The sequence below is a fragment of the Bidens hawaiensis genome, unplaced genomic scaffold, assembly GCF_021521415.1.
Source record: "Bidens hawaiensis isolate Kalapana, Puna unplaced genomic scaffold, B.hawaiensis_p1.1 tig00001179_1, whole genome shotgun sequence".
Taxonomy (NCBI): domain Eukaryota; kingdom Viridiplantae; phylum Streptophyta; class Magnoliopsida; order Asterales; family Asteraceae; genus Bidens; species Bidens hawaiensis.
This window is the reverse complement of record NW_027491068.1, coordinates 2,528,072-2,549,121: the sequence shown is the minus strand read 5'-3', so window position 1 is coordinate 2,549,121 and position 21,050 is coordinate 2,528,072. Positions and strand designations below refer to the sequence as shown.

Here is a 21,050-nt window from a genome sequence, read left to right as displayed (position 1 = left end):
TTTTTCTAAGGTCGTTTGGTATTTACGACATATTTAGTGTTTAAATGGTGTTTAAAAATAGATAAATAAATTTTAAATATAAAAATTAATTCTGGAAATATTTTTATAAAATTCCCCACTGTCAAAAAGTGATTTGTGCAAAATTTCAAGATCCGATATTAAACGGATAATTATTTGTGCAAAAACAAACTTTTAAAGCTTAAAACGCGTAAACCGGTAAAGTTCGCCTAAACGAGCTGACCGGTGTATAAAAACCTTAAAAATGAAATATTTTCATATAGTTGAGTTAAACAAGTAAAAATGAATCATCCGAAAATAATTCGGATGATTTGAGTAATTTTACCCGATTTAACAGTTTCCGGTGCACTAAAGACGGAAATGGGTCCCGCGGCCGAACGGGGCGTCTAAACCGAGCTCTAATTTCACAACTTTAATTAAATTATCAGTCAACAACTATTTTCGGGTCGGGTGTGACCAAACTCATTTTGAAACGTAAAATCGGATATCTGTGCTAGGCACGCAAAACGGGGAAAACAAACTAATAGTAATTTTGACTACTGAACTCTAAACGATATCACAATCTGAGTCCGGAAAAGTGTTACTGGGTTAACATTGCCCCCGGAATAGGTACAGTACTGGGTTAACAGTGTCCCCAGATGTCCCTAGAAGTGTTTCTGGGTTAACATTGCCCCCGGAATGGGTACAGTACTGGGTTAACAGAGTCCCCAGATGTACCGGTTAACACGGTTAAAGCCATATTAATAGTGATTATATAGTAACGATCGTAGGGATCATATTACAGATTGGACGTGTTAACTGATAATGACTGTTGTTACCTGCTTGCATGTGCTAAGGTGAGTTTCACGAGCCCCTTTTTCTGAATTGTTTTTAAATATTTTCTCGGGGCGGAAGCATGTTACTACTGAAATGTTTAAGTACATACTGAACGCATGGATTTGCGTGTATTTATATATATTTTATTGTACGGGAATCGTACGGAAATGTACTAAGATGGTAATTGTCTGAGTTGCTAACATTCTAAGGCCCCGGAACACGAGTGATTAACTGAAAGCCGGTAGAGTGTGGATAGTATTATTGGTCTGACAAACCCAACTGGTCCGGCATGGATTTACTGATGTTTCCCAGCCAGTTGCACATGTCTATTTTGTTGTTATATATATTTTTGCTATGTAATGTTAGGCATAGCGGTTTGGGGCAGGTTCGTGGGCGGAGTATGCCACGGGGTTGTGTGTGGATAGTCAGAGGTTTCACTTGTGGGCTCAGCATAATTACATCGATAATATTATATTATGATATGGATTTATCATGGTTTACTCAATTGTGAAACTCACCAACTATTCGTAGTTGACCCGTTTTCTCACATGCTTTTCAGGTACAATTAAGATGAAGTGATTGCTTACGTGCTAAGTGCTTGATGTGTGTAAGATTTGCGTGCGGGATGTTAGGATACATTATAATAAATAGAATTATGTATCGTATTGTATGATGTGTGTATCACCTAGACGGTAATGAAATACGAGATAATGTAATTTGAAGTATATTAATGTATTCAGTTTTCTTTATAAACAATGTGGTTGATATCAGAGGTGTCTGTTGCATCCCGTTTACGTTTTCGCTGCGGTTACGGGGTGTTACAAAAACATTCAAATGATCAGTAACAGGAGTTCCATCACGGTATTTCAAGTTAATCAACTGTTTAATCAAGAACAACTTATTGTTCCCGGTCTTCCGAGCATACAACTCTTCAAGCTTGGTCCATAGAGTACGAGCGTGACTCTCCCCGCTAATATGGTTCAAAACATTATCATCAACCCATTGCCGAATATACCCGCAAACCTTCCGATGCAAAATATTCCATTCTTCATCAGTTTTATTTTCAGGTTTATCGGTACTAAAAACAGTCAAATAATAATCCTTCACCTAAAGAAGGTCTTCCATCTTGCCTTTCCAAACATGATAATTTGAACCATTCAAACTCACCATCCTACCCGTATTAGCTTCCATCGTTCAAACAAGTCTTAACCCAAGAACAAGAGCCGAAGCTCTGATACCACTCTGTTGGGAAAAACGACTACCTAGCCACAAACGGTAACAAAAATGCGGAATTAATCTTCGTTTGGCTAAACTTTTTCCCGACCCGAATGAACCAGTGAGGATGCAAACAAATAGGGTAATTTAAAAGTAAAAGTGACACAATAATTTTAGCGTGGAAAACCTCTCAAGGCGAGAGTAAAAACCACGGGACTACTAGAGCCGCTTCAAATCCACTATCATCAATAATGAGCAATACAAAAGTTTTTCTCTAGGTAAAACTAGAGGCATACACAAATCATCATATACTTGGTACAAACTAACATCAAGTATATGGAATAAAACAAACGAGTAAGAGGTAACACTAACGAGAAAATACCCGGTCTCTAAAACGTCTCTTATATCTTCACAAGATACCAAAAGTATGGAGCACCAAAAAATATTCTTCTCTTCGTAATTTGTTGTGTTGACAGAATGAGAGAACCAATAAAAATACCCTTACAATTCTTTCGTGTATTGTTGTATATGACGGCAGAACATGTGCACTCAAACAAAACCTTATATATATTGATTTTGTTTCTTGAAGCCCATGTAAAGGCAAAGCCCATGTACCACTTAATATTTGTTTGTTTTGGACGGGCCCAAGTCTTCATCCAAAACCAAATCACCAATTGTGTTGGTTTGCATACGTATGAAGTAGCATGAATACGTATTAGAAATTTTATTTTCTTATCATTAATAATAATAACCCATGTAAGAAAAATATTTGTTGGGCTTTCTCATGGGCAAAAAATGCCCCAACATCATGATTACGAAATTAATGTTGAATTAAGTGTTGTCTAATTTGTACTAGGAAGGCTATATTGGTGGCCCTTCGGATGACCTACCATATGCATGGCGTCCATATGATGACATTATTGACTTACCATAAACGAGAGCACGATCAATATTGGATAGCTTACCGTCGCCTTTTGTTGTTATTGCAAGGCATTTTCTTGTTCTTGCATCATACGGACTCTAACTTTCGTTCCTCCTACTTGATGTACGTGCAACTTCTAAGCACGAACCCTTTTTCTATCATCGGCATCTTCTTTAATGAAAGTGTTCAATTTACATACCATCTTCATAAGCTCATGTTTCCGAAAATGTTGTGTACCTGTTTGAATCATAGGTATTCGTTCTTCGTTAGTGATTGATGAAACTCAGCACTCATGGGAAGAACGCCAGTTCATTTTGGGTGATGCCTATTAATTTCCCATGCCGCAAGATGATGAAAGCCTTTCCTGGAATATTGGCCCATGCATTCTTTAACTGTCGTTGTCAACACATCCGCGTGTATTTGATTGCTTCGCCAGTTCATGAACTTGTTGTAGATAACGTTGAAATAGTCGATTAATTGTTGGTTGTCATGGAGATGATTTTGTTGTGCATTTTGTGAGGGTTGGCGTTGTTTTTTCATATCTTTTGACTAGAACTAGCTTTTTAGCGTTGCAAGCAAAGATCGGAGATTTGAGTTCTTAGGGAGAGCATTGTGAAATAATTGTGTAGGTATCTAAATAATATATTATCTTTTATTCATCATCATTATTAGTATATTTTTTTAGTAACTTCATTTATTCAAACACTAATACTACCGTTGGAGAGCTCAGATGATTGGATCAAATCCAAAACTGGGAACAATATCTTTGGTATCGAATGTGAGTCGGGTGGCGTTCTGGTCACTACTGTGTGCCACCTCATCAATAATGATTGCATATTGATATGTATCACCCATCTAAATTTTACCTTAAACTACCCGAAGTGGTAACGCGGCCACCCCTCAAAACACCCATATTTATTTATTTTAATCAAATAAAAATAAAATTTCTAAATTCTCTAATTTGGACAAGTTGTGTAGACTTTCTCTTGTAAGTTGTAAAAGTTGGAAAGGCTATTTGTTTTGGCCTTCGGGTTGTACAACCCGGTGAACATCACCCGGACTTTTAAAGATGTATTTAATGTCAAGAGACAAATGGACTATTTAAAAGAAATTGAACTGAGAATATAAAAAACTAATTAGATATCTATATTAATAATTAATAATGCATTTTGAGAATTTGTCTCAATAAACCACTTTTTTTATATAAATACCATTTGAGGTAGATTACAACCACCACTACATTGGGTTTCTTTCATGTGGTGTAGGTCTTAGGGGCGCTCAAAGTCGGAAATCTTTGGATATCCGAAATTTCTGATAGTCAATTTTACTATCCGAATCTGTGTCCGAAATTTCAAATATCCGTTCGAATAATAAAGTAGATATATGAAATTCTAAAAAAAATAATTGTTTCAAAATTACAGATTCATACGTGGTCGGAAATCAAGCACCGGTGAGATGATAAGGTCGGATTTCAAGCACAACTGTGAAGCCAGTAGACGAAACCACAAACCAGTATCCAAGATGCAATGTTCGATAACCACCGTTCAGTACACCGCCAAAGGTCATAGATTGAACTTCCAATGAATCGTCTCAATTGCACCGTGTATTGAACATAGATGGCTAGATTTTAGGGGTTTTTTAATGTAAAATGGTACATGTTTGAATATAATAAATAATGGAAAATAATTAAATTTAAAATTTCGGATATCCGAAATATCCGAAAATTTCCAAAATCATCATCCGAATCCGAATTTTTGGATATCCGGGATTCAGATATCTGAATTTTCAGATAGTTTGGATTTTCAGATAATACGAATTCAGATTCGGATTTTTTTGAACACCCCTACCAATAGTTTGGATTTTCGATAAAACGAATTCGGATTTGGATTTTTTTGAACACCAGTAGGTCCAACCAATTTCTGCCACGTCTCGACCACAATGAGCGGGTTGATTGCAACTAATTTCTTTCAAGAACTAAGAAACTAATTTAGATGGTAACAATATTCAATTGTGAAATCAAGACTAGCCTACTCAAATACAAAATATTATCCCAAATTCATAACTCATGACAATCACTTTGCAAGATCAATATAGACATGAATCCATCCTATTAAGGATAGCTGAGGAGATTGCCAGATTGATATCTCACACTCAATGTCACTTCTGGGAAAAGACTAATATGTGAATCCTTAATAGTTGAACCTATCTAAACACAAAGCAAACTCAAGATACCATTGTAATTGGAAAAACCCAGATTTACAAAGATGGAACACCAAAAGCAAACCGACATCCAGAGTTCGGAGTTATTTAGCACCTCAAAATACTTGAAAATACTTAGCTTCTACTGTCTTGCCAGATACTAGTGATTCCAAGACCTAAAAAAAATTAACAAGGTGTATTTATTTGATTAATATAATAGAGTTTTCAATGAAAGAATTATCTAAAATCCAAGAGCAACAATTTTAACATTACCAATTGACTTAAGCCCTCGAGGAGTGGAGACTGGATATAGTAGACTTTAATATCTTATCCCCGACTATCGATCTCAATTTCCTAATAAACTCTTCCCTGGTTGTTTTCTTTCCCTACAAAATCACCAACAAAAGTAGCAAACATTTTAAACACAAGACACATTCATAAAAGATGTGTCAGCAGTTAGCACTCAGCGTACCCTAAGAGACTCATATAAGATATGCACCAACTTCATGTCATCAGGAGCTACTTTATCCGAAATAGCTTCAAACAGCTTTGAGAAAGGCATCCATGGGGATTTAGGAGCCTTAGAAGAGCTTGATCCAACACATGGGACATTTTCAACAGACATGTGCCCCTAAAACTCATTTATCAACATATAATCAGGTAAAATTATACTTTAAATTAATTACCACATGAAGAAAACTCACCGATTTCCCAGTAGAGGAATCTACTTGCACGGGTCCCTGAGGATCTTGGGTTGTTACCCTTGTTGACAAATCAACCTTACTTCCCTCTATAATCGGATTCCCTGTGCAATTAAGAACATAGTGATAAAAAACAGAAAATTGGAAATTAGGGTTTCTGTTTCTTTGTAGCATGCTTGAATAAGTCGATTCAAAATGGTTCAGGCCAATGAACGGCCCTACCAAGTACAACTTTCCATGCGAGTAATTATGATATAAAATATGATGATAAAAGTGAGTGAAGTTGGAGTTGGATGAAAGGAAGACATGAACTACTACTACCTTCGGTGACTGGGGAGGTCTTGACAGTGACAGCATATTCGGGATAAATATGAGTATTCATATTCATGTTCCAAACAATATAATGATTTGGATTATCCAGATTATCAACTCCACTGTCAAAGGACTCGTCACTTGGATAAAATTGTTTAGATCCAGGTAAAACAAGTTCCATATTTCCCAATATCACTCGGCATAATATCATGCATCTTATTCCTTCTTCGTCAACATCACAAATGCTACCACTGTAATCACAGCATAAAATTTAAAAACTCCACAAAGCATATATAGAAAAACTTAAAAGAATAGTAAAGTTACAAAACAAAAAGCATGAAGAGCTAATTTGCACCTGGTGTAAGCAGAGCCGACAGATGTAAGGTGGACCCCATACCCATACCTTCCAAGTTTGGGCCCATCATGCCCGAGCCCATAAACAACAGTGCTAGAGTTTGCATCTGTAGAAGACACAAACCAAGCATATTTCACATTTGCATTTCCACGAATCTTTTGTGTAATTTCAAGTTGCTTCTGAAAAAGCTCTAGCTTTGATTCCATAACATCACCCGTGCATTTCTTGATATCGACTATATCAACTTTCAAGGCGGGGTTAAAGTCCTTGATAAACATATTTCTAACAGTTTCCAAGTTCAAAATATTGCATGAAGTTGGAGAAACATCTTCATCCATTTGCTTGCAGCTATCATTAATATTGTGGTCAACTTTGACCCTCTTAATATTTGGCCCTTGAACATTTGACTCGCCCGAGCACTCCTCAAAATTATTGTTACTTAGTCCGTTAAGATCAATCTCGACATGCAACTTAATTTCAGGGGTCATAGAAGACTCTAATTCAACAAGTTCTAAATCATTCTGTACTTGATGACTTTCATAACTAGAATATGATTCAGGGAAAAAGCAACTACCTTTGTCATCAATCCATGCTATAGGTTTCTGTACACCAGTTTTCAAATCTACTTCAGTCATATGTAACATATCTAACATTAGATGACGCCCATTAAACTTCACTTCGATCGTTGACTTCTTTGCCAAAAAATCTTCCTTGACCAAGTCAATAACATCTTGGGAAAAGTCATTCCATTGACCATCTTGGGAAAAAAGCATATGTTTGGGTGCTCCACTTATCATAAAATTTGAGTAGTTTTTGAGTAAAGCTTTTCTAGATGAGAAACACTTTGACTTACAGCTTTCATCTCTCTTTCTCTTCCCGGTCCGGTTCAGTAGTGGGCTGGGCTTCACAGCCGAAGTCTGGTTGCTAGCTCTAACTACTTGAGATATTCTTTTCCTTTTAGGATCAACAATGATCCTACCACCATTGTCTGATACTTTTACCAACCTCGATGCCATTTATCTACAAAACTAAACTGTATTTACACTAAAACCTAAGAACCACCAACCGGGAGTAACCTACGATAATGAAAACGAGGGGTTGAAGAAATTGCAAGTCCTGCGTAAGAATGAAAAAGATAGCAATCAGATATCAACTAACGAATTACATTCAAAATCAGATGAGAATTCTTACAGAACACGAAAACAATACAAAATTGGCAATTCCAATTTACTTTTGAGAGATGGTTCCTTGCCTGATATGATTTGAAGCAAATTCCAAATCATATAGAGCATAACAATCCCACTTCTAATCCACTAATCCTTATTAATGAAATTTACCAACTATAAACATAAATTTTCCTTTTTATCAACAAAAGTATTTACAACATGGGCATATTGACCAACCAGGAGAAATCTTGCTTTACAAGAAACAGGGGTTATTAATTACAGATACAATGAAAATCTTATTAAGTAAATATTTATTTCAATTCTTTCCCACTAGCTAAGATTATTATTTCCTTTTAGTTGATAACTTGCCTAAGATTAAATTACCTTCTTTATTTAAAGTAAATTGCACGGTCGTGGTTACGATAAATTACAGATTCCATCCTTTTAAAAGTTGAAATTGCACGAATCATCGTTTCTTTCAAAATGTGAGACACCAATAATCAAAAAAGTTAAAACTTCGGCAGGCTGAAATACAAAAACATGCTCAACAGCCATTGTAGTTAAGGGAGCATACCAGTTTTAAAAACGGCTTCCCTTCTGCATATTGTGGCCATTTCCCTTCTACTGCTTGAGATTGACAAATTTCTTATCTTTATCATTAAGTAATTACAGCTCTAACGAGTACTAGACTATAAATAAAACATGTGTCAGAACTTGTAAAAAGATACAGTTAATAGAACAAGGTATCTATTCCATTAAGAATCTATATATTACCATTTACCACACATCCATTACTCATTTCCCAAGTAGTTAAAACATAAAAAGATTTGCGACTATCAAAAGCATCACTAGGGTCTAGGGCTGTAAACAAACAGAGCCGAGCAAGGCCTTGTTCATCTTCATCTACTAAGCTAACCAAATAAAATTTCTTGTTCGTGTTCGTTCATTAAGGACATGAACTTGTTCGTAAACAATTCAAGAACATATATGAACAAACACAAATGAACACAAACAATCTTATATTTAATTTAGCCAACCGAGAATGGTCAGTGTCAACAGTTCAGTCTGGCTACCATGTTTTTGTTCATGTTTTATTTTAACATTCATATTGATACGTTAATTTACATATAAATTAAAATTTAATCACATACGTGTATATATTTTTCTTTTATAGTAACAATTTTGCTTAAATTTATATGATAAGATTAGAAAAGTTAATAAAAAATATTAAAAACCAATGAACAAACATAAACAAACAAACACAATTGAACGAACATGAGGCTATGTTCGTGTTCATTCATTTATTACACGAACTTCCCAGGAAACAGTTCACAAACAGTTTGGTTTGTTTACAGCCCTAAGCACCACAATTCACAAACAAGCTATAAAAAATTCAAACAGTCAGCCACCAACAAAAAAATTTAATTTCACAAATTTTAATCTTCCAAACCCTAGAAACATGTTACACAAAAAAATCAACCACGTATTTGTTAATAAGACTGACTAATAAGCACATCAAACACAAATCAATTCATAGAAGCTAACGATTTAGCAACAGATCAAACCAGATCCTCCAACAAACCACATAATTCAACACCGATCTGTTAAATATCGAAACCAAAACCCTAGAGTCCGAAAGATAAACATAATATCGAATAAAGAAACTCACCAACAAGCACGAGAGGAACTGATCGGAAGCGTTCTGCTAACCACGATCAATTTCAATCGACTGATAACAGAGACGGAAGAAATAAATTAAAAGTCGAAAGTTGAATTTTGGGTTAAGATAGTGACGTTATGAAGAATTTTATGTGTGTGTGAATTGGTTGACGGATGACGGCGTGAAGGGGGGTTGGTTTGGTGGTCCGGTGTGTGCTTGTGGAGGATATGTGACGTTAACTGACGGCGTTTGGAGTGTTTAATACGTAACGTTTACTTTTTTTATAGTTTTATCATAAGTGACTCAGCTACAGCTATTTAGTACCGAAACACCCGGAATGGTGTTCCAGTCCTATTTTGAGTTGTGAGTTGTGACCATTCAACCTGATTCCCTGTCACGTCTTTTCGGGTTTTCGGCTTACCTAACCCAATCGGCTTCGTTTCCCGAGCCCACTCCCTCCACCCTTATGCATCCCTATCCATCCGTCAATGGCCAACCTTCTCTCACTAGCTACCACGTTACCCACCCTGGTTCATCTTTCGATACTTTGTCGAGACCACACCCACCAACCTTATGGTTGTTCACATAAGACGTACCATGTTTTGTTCTATCCAACTATCTATTCATCCTTAATATTCAGCGTCACATCACCACCATCTTTCATCTCATATCATTATATTTCAACATGTGTTACAACGTTTACATTGGCCTGCCTATCCAACCATCCTCATCGTATCCTTGTAATTTAAGTAACATTTATTTTTTCTTTAAAAATTTATTTATATATTGTTCATCTTAAAAAGTTTATACAGCTATACAAACTCAATGTGTTGCTTAATGCCCGGTCACCATCAAGAAGGCAAAGAGGAGTATAGGAGTATATGTAAATATGTAATACATGATATTACAATTATATGAGGACGTAGTCTCATTATAAATAATTTAACATCGTAGCTACATAGGATGTTCAACTTTTTGATGTACATATGCGTATAACTACAAACATCATGTAAAATCGCTCATGTTGAGAGACTTTTCTTGGTTTTGGGGCAAAACTCACCAGCAATGTATGAACATATTTTGCAACTCTACGCTAAACTACTTTTTATATATAATTTTGTTATTGTTTTCTTTCTTTATTTTATCTACATCTTAGCTACTAACTATTTTTTTCTCTATCTTCTTTTTTCATATATTGTTTTATAGTATACTTTTGTAGAAAGCTTTGTCTCGTCTTGTCTTTAATTTCCTCTGAGGCCTTTAGAATATATATATACAAATAGCATAATGGATGAAATATGGTATGATGATTATGATTGTCTTAGTTGAAAATACTTCTTAGACGAGCGAATATGTTTGTTAAGAGACTTAAGGTGCTTTGTAATATTGAATAACATCACTAGCAATATGTATAGATTGCAACATCAACGGAAAACAGCCTAAAACCTCAACGGAAAACAACCGGCACACGAAGAATTGTACGGAACCAATAACAAACATAATCATCATTCAGAAAACACATAAAAAATAGCGGAAAAAAAGCTATGTAAATCTGAAATAGGATTTGAAGTGAGGCACAAGCTGACCTAAAATGTAACAAAAGGGAATCGAGTAAATATAGTTGGCAAACGAATAAATAACACATGGCACTTATAGTCGACAAAATAAAAGGCAAAAACCATAATTAGTGGGACTCAATCTCACGTCTTTTCTGTAAAAAACATACATGTTAACCGCTTAACCACAAACTTGTATTTAAAGCTTACTTACCAATCAAAAATTACACTATTCAAACCAAATAGTGTTTTTAATATGACATGTAATATAGTGTGACGACAAATTGTTATATATAACTTGACTCCGGTCTTGGTTACAAATTACTTTACAAATGAAAAATCCCTTTCAGGAATTACCTTCATTCATATGTCATTAATGAAACTTTGTGAGCTAGAATCTAAATGTAACGTTTTATAAATGAAAGGTAAGAAAAAGTCAATAAAACAAATGGGGCCTAAGAAGCAACTTCTAGAAATTTTCCACAAGTAAGATTTCAAAGTGCTATAAAAACTCGGTCTGTAACCATTCCAAAATATAGACCACGAAAATCAATCAATCAATCAATCATGCCCAGTAAAATCCCACCGACAGCAAAGCTATAAGTAGGGTCTGGGGAGGGTGGGATGTAGGCACACCGTACCTCTATCCAAAGGAATAGAGAGATGACTTCCAAAGAGACCCTCGGCTCTAAGTACAGACCACGAAAATGTTATTAATATTTTTAACATATGGCCTAATAATTAATATTTTATTTTCTTATCAACAAATTTGCTGTTATTTTGATACATATTAAAAAACTTTGATTATTTGATAGGGAAATCAACATCGATACCAGTCTACATTTTGTTTTCTTTTAATGTCGTGATCGTGAGTTGGCGGAAATAATGTCTATCCTTTTATTTATTATTCATTGATATTTTTTTATTCAATCTTGTTCATATATTAAATAAAATGATTCAATTACAATAAGCGGGTTTAGCAGGTGGTTCAGTTCCTTAAGCGGGTTCAGCAGGTGGTCAGCAGTAACTTCGCCATGCTAAAGGGAATGTTGTATTTAGTAGGGTAGGGTTTGCTATTCAGAAGGGGGTAGCGGCGCAGCTTGTTGCCCGTCTATCTGCCGTTAGTCTGTAATTGTCCCGATGTAAACATCATCTATTAATAATTAACCAATGAACATTGACCAATTAAAAAAAAAAATACAATAAAGAGGTAAATAAGTGGGCAACAAGCTGTGCCGGCATCTTTTTTTGAATGACAAATTTGATCCTACTGAAAACAAAGTTATAGTTCTTTGTCGTCGATAAGTTATTGTGCACAACACGTTGAACTCTTTTAAGAAACGTAATAGCTTCGGGGGCAAGGGACTCAAATGTATCAAAAGCAAAAGGAATAAAGACATGTTGATTCTCGACACATGTTTTCTCATGCTTAGCAATTTTTCCGATTCCGCCTTCAACACTGCATGCCTAACAACAAACCCAGTATCCCTAAGTCCAACAAGGGGGATACTCCAGTATGGTAAATACAAGCGTGATTCCCCATGCCCATCCAAACACAAGAACGTCCGTTGGCCGAAGTGTTTTATAAAAAATAAGTTACAAGTTATTTACTTGTTTTATAAAAGTGATGTGTGTTTATGTTTTTTATAAAAAGCGAATTGGATTTAATAATCCTAACTTAATGCAGTTGGCAGATAATAATCTAAACTTAAAAAAAGTTGACACCAGTTCCAACTTTCACATAATTTGTTTTCATTGGACCTCGACGTTAAGTTTTTTTTCCAAATTTTAAATTGATGTTATAGGGCTTTCGATCGAATGAGGATACGAATCGATTGATGTAAAACTTACCACAAAACGTTGTTCAAAACAGATTGATTTTTGTTAATTAAAAGTTTACACACCGGAATTGAAGCATCATTTAGTCGTTTTGACCACCGTTTTGAGGTAAGTTTTGCATCAATCAACTCGTATCCTCATTCCGAATGAAAGCCCTAAAACATCGCTTTGAAATTTGAAAAAAACTAAACATCGTTAAGTTTTTTTAACGGGGTCCAATGAAAATAAACAATGTGAAAGTTGGGTCTAGTGGCAACTATTTTTTAAGTTGAAATTATTATCGGCCAACTGCATTAAGTTAGGATTATTAAATCCAATTTGCCTTTATAAAATTACTTGATCAACTCAAATTCCTAGAGCACCCACGCTAATAGCTCAAAACCAAGTTCAAGTCAAAACACGTTGCAAACCTAAAATCAATCGAAAACACTACCAGTTATCTATTCTCTCTCAACTCTTTATTCGTAAATATTTGTTTGAATACATTATTTCATAAAACCGACCTTATCTCCTCTCTCCACAATTACATTATTTCAGTTCACGACATACCCTCTCTTTTCTTTATTTATTGAAAGTAAGTCTTTCATTAATGACAAAATTGGTTTTAAATAATCCAAACTATACCCTATTGGTAAATATCAGTCCCAACTTTACACTTGCCTGCTGACAGTACCAACTATTTGTGTATTTGTTTTTAACGGGCCGCGACTAACGGATGTTAACTCCGTTAGTCTTTGTCTGACGTAGCCATCCAGTTGGCAAAAACTTGATTACGTGGAACGTTAAGTGGCGGCTGACTGTGTCCATCCCACCACTAAACCCATCATCTTCAACCTATTACCCTTTACAACCCCCAGCCACCACAACACCACCAGTCCACCACCCCTGCAACCATCGCCAGAACCCCGACCACCGCCATGCCCATCCACAGCAGCCACCGCTGGAACCCACCACCTGTAACTGGCCATCTTCCCGCCATCTTCTCCGACCCCCAACTAGCTGGATTTCTGCCCTAATCTTGCCGGAGTTCACAAACCCAGATCCACCACTGGAACCCACCACCTGCAACTGGCTATCTCAATTCACTACCACCAATTCTAACAACGCCACCGCCGGAGACGACCTTTCTCCGACGATTGCGAATAAGATCTCGCCGTCTCATCCTTCATTGCCTCCACACACAGTCCACATATCCACCTGTCATGGATATTTCCCCTCACCGTCGTGATGTACGCCACCGTACACTCTTCCATCACCACTATCTCCTCCACAAAATAATCAAGCCAGATCCCCAATTCTCGAGCCATATAAACCCTAACCCTAGAAAAAGAAGCATATGATGAAGATTAATATGATTAGGGCTTGATGGTAGGTGCTGGCAGGTAGTGGTGCTGGTGGCGGCAAGTGATAAGTGGTGTTGGAGGGCCGGTGGTGGTGGAGTTAATGGAGTAGAGAGGGAAAAGAAAAGAGAGAGATATTTAGAGTGATTAGAGAGTGGTGATGGTGGTGGTAATGGTAACGATGATTGTGTAATCTGCCACGTAAGCTCGATCTTGCCACGTATTTGCCATATAAGCACATTTTTGACACGTATGCATGCCACATCATCATCGGACTAACGGGGTTAGTCCTCCGTTAGTCGCGGACCGTTAGAAACAAATACATATTTAGTTCGGACTGCCACCAGACAAGTATGAAGTTGGAATTGTTATTTACCAATAGGGCATAGTTGAGATTATTTAAAACCAATTTTCCTTCATTAATTTAAAACTTAAAACACTATTAAATACATATTGTAAATGGGTAACAAGCTCAACCACCAACCCTTTTGAATTGTAAAACAAAATCTTTTAAAAACTATATTAATGGATCATGGAGTCATAACATTACTATGCATGAGCTGTTGGACTCGACTAAGTAGCTCTACCGCTATAGGCGTCGAGGAAACCATAAGTATCACTTCAAAAGTTACAAGCACATGTTGGCTGTAATACACTTCTTATCGTGTTTTAGAGCAATATGACCAACTGTGAAACCAACTATTAAAGATGTTTTAGACCAATGTCAACATTTCCTCTTTATGGGTTGGTTGCGCGGCTCCAAATTGGTTGCCCCGTCATTTCTCTTCACCATCTACACAGAAGGGTTACCCTCTGTCATTCATATGGAAAAAAAAATTAGTCACCATACTTTTTCTTAATCAATTATGAGAATACCAAAATCATAAGCTTTGAAATTAACGTGTAAGAGCCCAAAAATCAAACCGTATACTTTTTTACCATTAAATTCAAACTTTATATCTATCAAACCTGTGGGTTATACACATGACTTTTGTTACATCAACTCATAACTTTAATCCACATTTATAGTCCAAAAAGTAATATTTGTAGCCTATAAAGTCAAACAACATTTTGAGTTCAAATTGGTTGTTCAAGTCAACAACTTCTCTTGGCCGTTTAAACAGCTTTTACACTCGGGATTTTTAAAATCATAAATAACAACACCAAAAAGGAAAGGTATAGTTACTTATAATTTACTTCTATATATTTATTACGAATGCAGTTTTTGTTACACTTCAAACAAGAACGTTTTAACATAGAGGTCTGTTTGATCAACTTTTTATTGTCCAAAAAAAATTGTGAAAATAAAAATTTGGCCAATGCAGGTCTCGAACAAACCTGCGACCTTCGCGTTATTAGCACGACGCTTTAACCAACTGAGCTAATAAGCCTTGATGTTGTCAAAAACTAAAATATAAAATATAATACGTTTCAATTTTACTTACTATATTAGGGTTTTGATCTTCCATTGCTGTGGAGTGGTGAGTTTTGTGTGACAGACCGAGAAACAAGCAAATGGGGAAGTCGACGAAAGATGACGCGCAAGCTCTGTTTCACTCTCTACGTTCTGCTTATTATTCCGATACTCCTACTAATCTCAAGGTTCCTTTTTTTGATCTTTTTAATTATGTACAATTTCTTTATTTTTTGTGTGTACTAACGATCTAACCCAATTTCACAATTCCAGATCATAGATCTATATGTGGTGTTTGCTGTATCCACCGCTCTCATTCAGGTACTCTTTATTATCTCAGATTAAGTTTATAAAAATATATATATATATATATATGAATTGGTTGCACAGTGATTTTAATATTTAGGGTTTGATATTAAGAACCTTAGTGTTAATTTGGTTGCCCAATTTCATTGATTATTACATCTGCTATGGAAATTAGAGAATGTTGATATGCACACAATAGTTTGGTTGTTTACATTCGGTTTCAAATGTTAGCGTAATGTTAAGATTTAGATGCAATTCATTCACATTCACGGGCCGGAAAGCTGAAAATAAATTGCATTTTTGCTATGCGCAAGTATTGAAAGTTCGAAACGGTCTTTTTGATATGACCGTTGATGAAAAAACTTCCCCCCTAATATCGATAGTGTATTGTTAAATATATATTATTAGTATTAGTGTTTTTTTGTTTTTACTTTTTTTTTTTAATCGAGCCGGGGGTCTCACCGGAAGCAGCCTCTCTATTCCTACAGGGTAGAGGTAAGGCTGTCTACATCTTACCCTCCTCAGACCCTATCATAGCTTTGCTATTGGTGGGATTTATGAGTACGATGATGATGATGTTTTTACTTTTTAGCTCACAGGCCCGAGTTAGGTTTCTTTAAGGTTTGTTAATGGTTTCTTTCTTGTGTATATTATGGGTTCCCCTACATTGTAATTACAAGATTCAGTTAAAATATAGTCCATTACTTTTACATGTATGGTTATATCATGGATTTTCTTAGTTCTGTATATAGTTTTGGGCATGGAAGTTGTCACATGTCATGCACTAATAGAATAGGGTTCTAAAGTTTAAACAAGTTGAGCCGAATCCAAACTCGGCTTGTTTCAGACTTGTGTCTAAAACTCGAGCTGGGCTCGTGACACAGCCAACTTTTTTTTTTAGCTATAAATAAAGTGGGAGGATTTTCACATGTTTTTGATTATTACCAGGTGGTTTACATGGCCATTGTTGGTTCGTTCCCATTCAACTCATTTCTCTCAGGCGTGCTCTCTTGTGTAGGAACAGCTGTTCTTGCTGGTAAGATTGTACAAATTCAACTGTATGTTCAGATACGTTGTGTTTCAGTCAGGGTTACCATGTTATGAATAATCATTTGATATCCTCTTGGCTACAGTTTGTCTTCGTATCCAAGTAAACAAAGAAAACAAGGAATTCAAGGTATGCTTCTTGCTTTTTGTTGCCTTTTAGCTATATACGTTTAAACATTTTGATTGTGGTCACATCATTTATTTAATTAAATATTTTGAAAGTTTAATACTTTTAATGATTTTGCTTTTCTTTATGGTCTATACCTTCATTTGCAACCTTCTTACACTTTACGTTTGCTTTTTAAATTGTTGCAGGATTTACCTCCTGAGCGTGCTTTTGCAGATTTTGTTCTGTGCAATTTAGTGTTGCATTTGGTGATCATGAACTTCCTTGGATAACTTATATCTTCGGCTGTTACATCAAGATTATGACATAGGTTTTGATGTTGAGGATTACCTGAATATCTTAAGTTGCTACATGATACTTAGATACATAAACCGTTCAATGTTCAGACCCTTAATTTTACAGTAACTATTATGGATTTGGTCTCCCCTATTCTACTTCTTGCAATTTCGTAATCTGATTAATACTATCACTAATTGACAGTAAACAAAATCTATTAATGTTAAATCATGTCAGGTAACCATTTTATCTTTTATACTGAAAAAAAAATCATCTTATTTTTTTTGGTGTCAGAGACTCTTACGTTCATCTTTTTGATTTATCTTAACAAAACGATATCAACATCTATTGCCTTCGTCATTCGTATCTTTGTTTCCTCTCCGAGTTCATCCATTTTGTAGATCTAAGGTTTGAGAGAGAGAGAGAGATTTATTTACTAAGATGCTTTCATCGATGTTAGACCATTGTTCAAATGATCCAGTGGTCCATATGTTTTCAACTTCCCATAGTTCTGAAATTATCATAACACCCCTCATTGGTGTTAGGCGTTTGGTAATTTCTCCTCTAACCACTAAAGGGATGGAGAAAGGGTAAGAACACTTGCTGTAATATGTTATTAGTTTTGTATTTACAAGTATCAATTTACGTTGCGTCAATTTTAGATGTTCTAGCGCTTAAACTATAATTTAAAGTTGAATGTGCAAATAACTTTTTTGAGTTTATAGTTTACATTTAAAAAAAAAACTTAAAACATTTTTAATAGTTGGTTTTAAGGTGTTTTTTATAAGAGAGTATGACGTGAAGGAGATACGAGAGATAATTATATATGTGTAAAGGAAAAAGATACATATAAGTTTATATGAGTGGAGGATAGAGTGTCTTTTGATGGTTTTGAGGTTGTAAGGGTGTTATGTAGACTCGGTTTTAAGACCACAATAACAAATGCTTTTAAATGGCCTATGGCGTGGTAAACGTGTTGTCTCCTTGATTCTCTTTATCATTTTAGAGTAACGAGTAGTTTGTTCTCGACCCGTGCCACTTCCATCTACAATAACCAATTTATGTAATAGAGTGAGTTACGACATACATGAGATATTTTGCTTAAATCTCAAGAATGCTCATTTCTTCTAAATTTCTCTCTTATTCATGTTGTTTATTACTAAAATTTGATCTCTCTATATTTTAATATATATATTTAAGATACCCAAATTTCATTTAAACGACACCAAGTGGAAAAATAGGTTTCGTAGTAGTCCAACACGTTTAAGCAGAACCAGCTAACCACAAGTTGCCAAAACAAACCAATTCCAACTCTTGCTACTTTTTTGCCTTCAATTTTTTAATATATTAATTGATAATTGATTTAAAAGCTTGTAATTAAAATTGAACTCAAAGTTGCTCGACTTCTTGTTGAAGTACCAAAACAATATTTGATTGACACCCGATTAATAAAGTTTTGACAGTTTAATATTATTTGTCTCAAATTAACTTTTATATTAATCAAAATGAGACAAAACTGATACAACCTAGTAGTGTAACACATTACTCCTTTGTGTTCATATAAACATATACTTGATTAATGTTTTCAAATATAATGTAATGACTGGATGTTGACAATACATAATGAAATAATGAAATTATTTCATTGTTTCAACGGATGACTCATTGTAACCCTACTCGGATTGCACCCAAGACGCGTAAGAACCCCCTCATATCCTCACACACTGACACACAATCCGTTTGAGGATGTTCATGGGGATGGAGATGTTCTTATAGTTTGTGTGGATGCGACGTTCCAAACATATAGGTCCATGTTACAAAGGTTTAGGTCTTTGTGACTTTGTCTTTACAAAATATAACTTAATAATGTTTACATATAAACTCAGTTAATAAATACAAATATACTCTCTTAGTCTCATAAAAACATCTAAAGTTATAATAATATCATCTAATCATATTTACCTATAAACTCTTATATTATAAATCGAATCCCATGAAGTCATGGACAAAGCGTAAAATGACAAAGATCTAACGATGAGATAAATACATAATCAATTAACATATAAACTCATAAAATATTAAAATCAATAGACCACACAATATTGCACACTTTTGTTGAAGTGTGTGTTTAGATAAGGTTTTTATATTACTTTAAATTAAAATATTGTCACGCCTACCTTTTTTTTAACAAAACTGTTTCAGTTTTAATTCAAATAAAAGGATTCAATTATAATAAAGAGATAGGTAAGCGGACAACAAGCTGCGTCGTCACCCTCCTTTTAAATGGCAAAACCGATCATACTGAAAACAAAATTATCATTCTTCGGCGTCGTTGAGTTACTGTGCACGACCCGCTGGATTCTATTTAGAAACTTAGCAACATCAGGGGCAAAATACCCAAATGTATCAAAAACAAAATGAATGAATGCGTGGTAATTCTCCACACACGCCTTCTCAAGAGTAAACCTTCCTTCACTCTTGATTTTTTCTTCGGTGGTTGCATACATTTGTATTTTTTCTTTAATAAAAAATAAATGTTTCATGTTTGTAATCTCGAGCCGGGGGTCTCACCGGAAGCAGCCTCTCTATCCCTATGGGATAGAGGTAAGGCTGTCTACATCTTACCCTCCTCAGACCCTACCATAGCATTGCTATTGATGGGATATACTGAGTACGATGATGATGATGATGATGATGTTTGTAATCTAGTTATTTTAAAGTAGAAATAAACTATAAGATACCTGTTAAGAAGATAGATATCATACTTATTTTACGTTTAAAGTACAGTTTATTTAGTATCTATAATTAATTTAAAATGCAATTATGCCGGGTCGGCAAAGTGCTACGAGTTGCCGGGATATTAATTGAAATACTTTTAGTGGGAAAACCATGTGTAGTTATAAAGCCTTACCCTCAGGCATTATACGACACGTGGCGCTCAGTTAGAGTTATGGTTTTATACAAAAATATAGTGTAGTCCTAAAGCCTCCATAAAGCCATAACTTTATTATTTTATTATTTTTATTTTGTCTTCCATGCGCGTTATGTAGATAACTTTGAACCTATAACTTTACCTTATAACTTTGAGGGGGGCGGTGTAAGGGAGAGTTATAGGCCATAACTTTACTCATAACTCTCTCAGTACACATGGTCTAAGAAAAATTTTAAACGCGTGCTCCGGTCCACATCGTTTTTGCCCGTTGTTTTTATTTTCTTAATTTTCATTTCTACCTTTTTTTTTTTGTGTTTAAAGCTTGGACTTGTTTACGGCTTTGTTTTTAGGCTCTGGCTTGTTTATGGTCGACTCAGTGCCAGATTCTAACTAGGGATGGGTTCGGTACCGACCAGTATCGGTCCCAAATTTCCTGATCCCGATTTTCTTAAAAACTTGATACCGGGATCGAAAAATGCTCGGTTCAGTGCCGGTCCTGTAGGCAAAAGTTCGGTAAATACCGATACTGAAACGAATTCCGAGACATCAAAAGCAAATAGTTGACACCGAATCGATACCGAAAATACCCTTATCCCTGTGTTATCATCTAAAGAATTATAATAGAAATTTCCAATGGCACTGCCAAGCGTTTTCTTGTTTCTCTCACACAACACACATTAGAATCCAGACAAGAGCTGTCAACGTCATCTCTTAAACAATTCAACATCCTCAGGTAATTTATTCAATCTGCTAAGCTTATTCCTTATTAATGGAGAGCCGGTACGTACTATAGCATATATTATTATTATTTTGAAGCGTTAATATGATATAATTCGAAGCTTCGTTAAG

General features: G+C 35.3%; 2 protein-coding genes and 1 non-coding gene across 4 annotated transcripts; 1 reads left to right on the top strand and 2 right to left on the bottom strand.

Annotated features, from left to right (window-relative positions):
- Positions 1-4,974: 4,974 nt before the first annotated feature.
- LOC143563247 (inactive poly [ADP-ribose] polymerase RCD1-like) lies at positions 4,975-9,643 on the bottom strand. 2 transcript variants are annotated; one of them, XM_077050843.1, is made up of 8 exons: positions 9,378-9,643; positions 8,279-8,388; positions 6,539-7,654; positions 6,193-6,434; positions 5,875-5,975; positions 5,643-5,801; positions 5,444-5,556; positions 4,975-5,346 (listed from the first exon to the last, which is right to left on the bottom strand). In XM_077050843.1, the coding sequence occupies exons 3-7, from the start codon at positions 7,552-7,554 to the stop codon at positions 5,452-5,454; spliced, it is 1,623 nt and encodes a 540-aa protein (XP_076906958.1). In that variant the 5' UTR covers positions 7,555-7,654; positions 8,279-8,388; positions 9,378-9,643; the 3' UTR covers positions 4,975-5,346; positions 5,444-5,451. The 2 variants fall into 2 exon arrangements, with proteins under 2 accessions (XP_076906958.1, XP_076906954.1); XM_077050839.1 differs by having other exon boundaries at positions 8,279-8,393; positions 9,378-9,461.
- Positions 9,644-15,412: 5,769 nt separating this feature from the next.
- TRNAI-AAU (transfer RNA isoleucine (anticodon AAU)) lies at positions 15,413-15,490 on the bottom strand. The gene has a single exon. It is a non-coding gene; the product is annotated as a tRNA-Ile (tRNA).
- Positions 15,491-15,587: 97 nt separating this feature from the next.
- Positions 15,588-17,422, top strand: LOC143562635 (dolichyl-diphosphooligosaccharide--protein glycosyltransferase subunit DAD1-like). The gene is made up of 5 exons (XM_077050387.1): positions 15,588-15,701; positions 15,787-15,834; positions 16,768-16,855; positions 16,953-16,996; positions 17,182-17,422. Exons 1-5 carry the CDS (start codon positions 15,615-15,617, stop codon positions 17,263-17,265), a joined length of 351 nt encoding a protein of 116 aa, XP_076906502.1. The 5' UTR covers positions 15,588-15,614; the 3' UTR covers positions 17,266-17,422.
- The last annotated feature ends 3,628 nt before the right edge of the window (positions 17,423-21,050 follow it).

Coding starts and splice junctions, on each gene's coding strand:
- LOC143562635 (XM_077050387.1), top strand. CDS start 15,615: ATGGGGAAGTCGACGAAAGATGACGCGCAAGCTCTGTTTCACTCTCTA. Junction 15,702..15,786: donor ATACTCCTACTAATCTCAAG/GTTCCTTTTTTT, acceptor TCACAATTCCAG/ATCATAGATCTATATGTGGT. Junction 16,856..16,952: donor AGGAACAGCTGTTCTTGCTG/GTAAGATTGTAC, acceptor TCTTGGCTACAG/TTTGTCTTCGTATCCAAGTA.
- LOC143563247 (XM_077050843.1), bottom strand. CDS start 7,554: ATGGCATCGAGGTTGGTAAAAGTATCAGACAATGGTGGTAGGATCATT. Junction 6,435..6,538: donor GTCGGCTCTGCTTACACCAG/GTGCAAATTAGC, acceptor CTGTGATTACAG/TGGTAGCATTTGTGATGTTG. Junction 5,802..5,874: donor ATTCCTCTACTGGGAAATCG/GTGAGTTTTCTT, acceptor AATGAGTTTTAG/GGGCACATGTCTGTTGAAAA.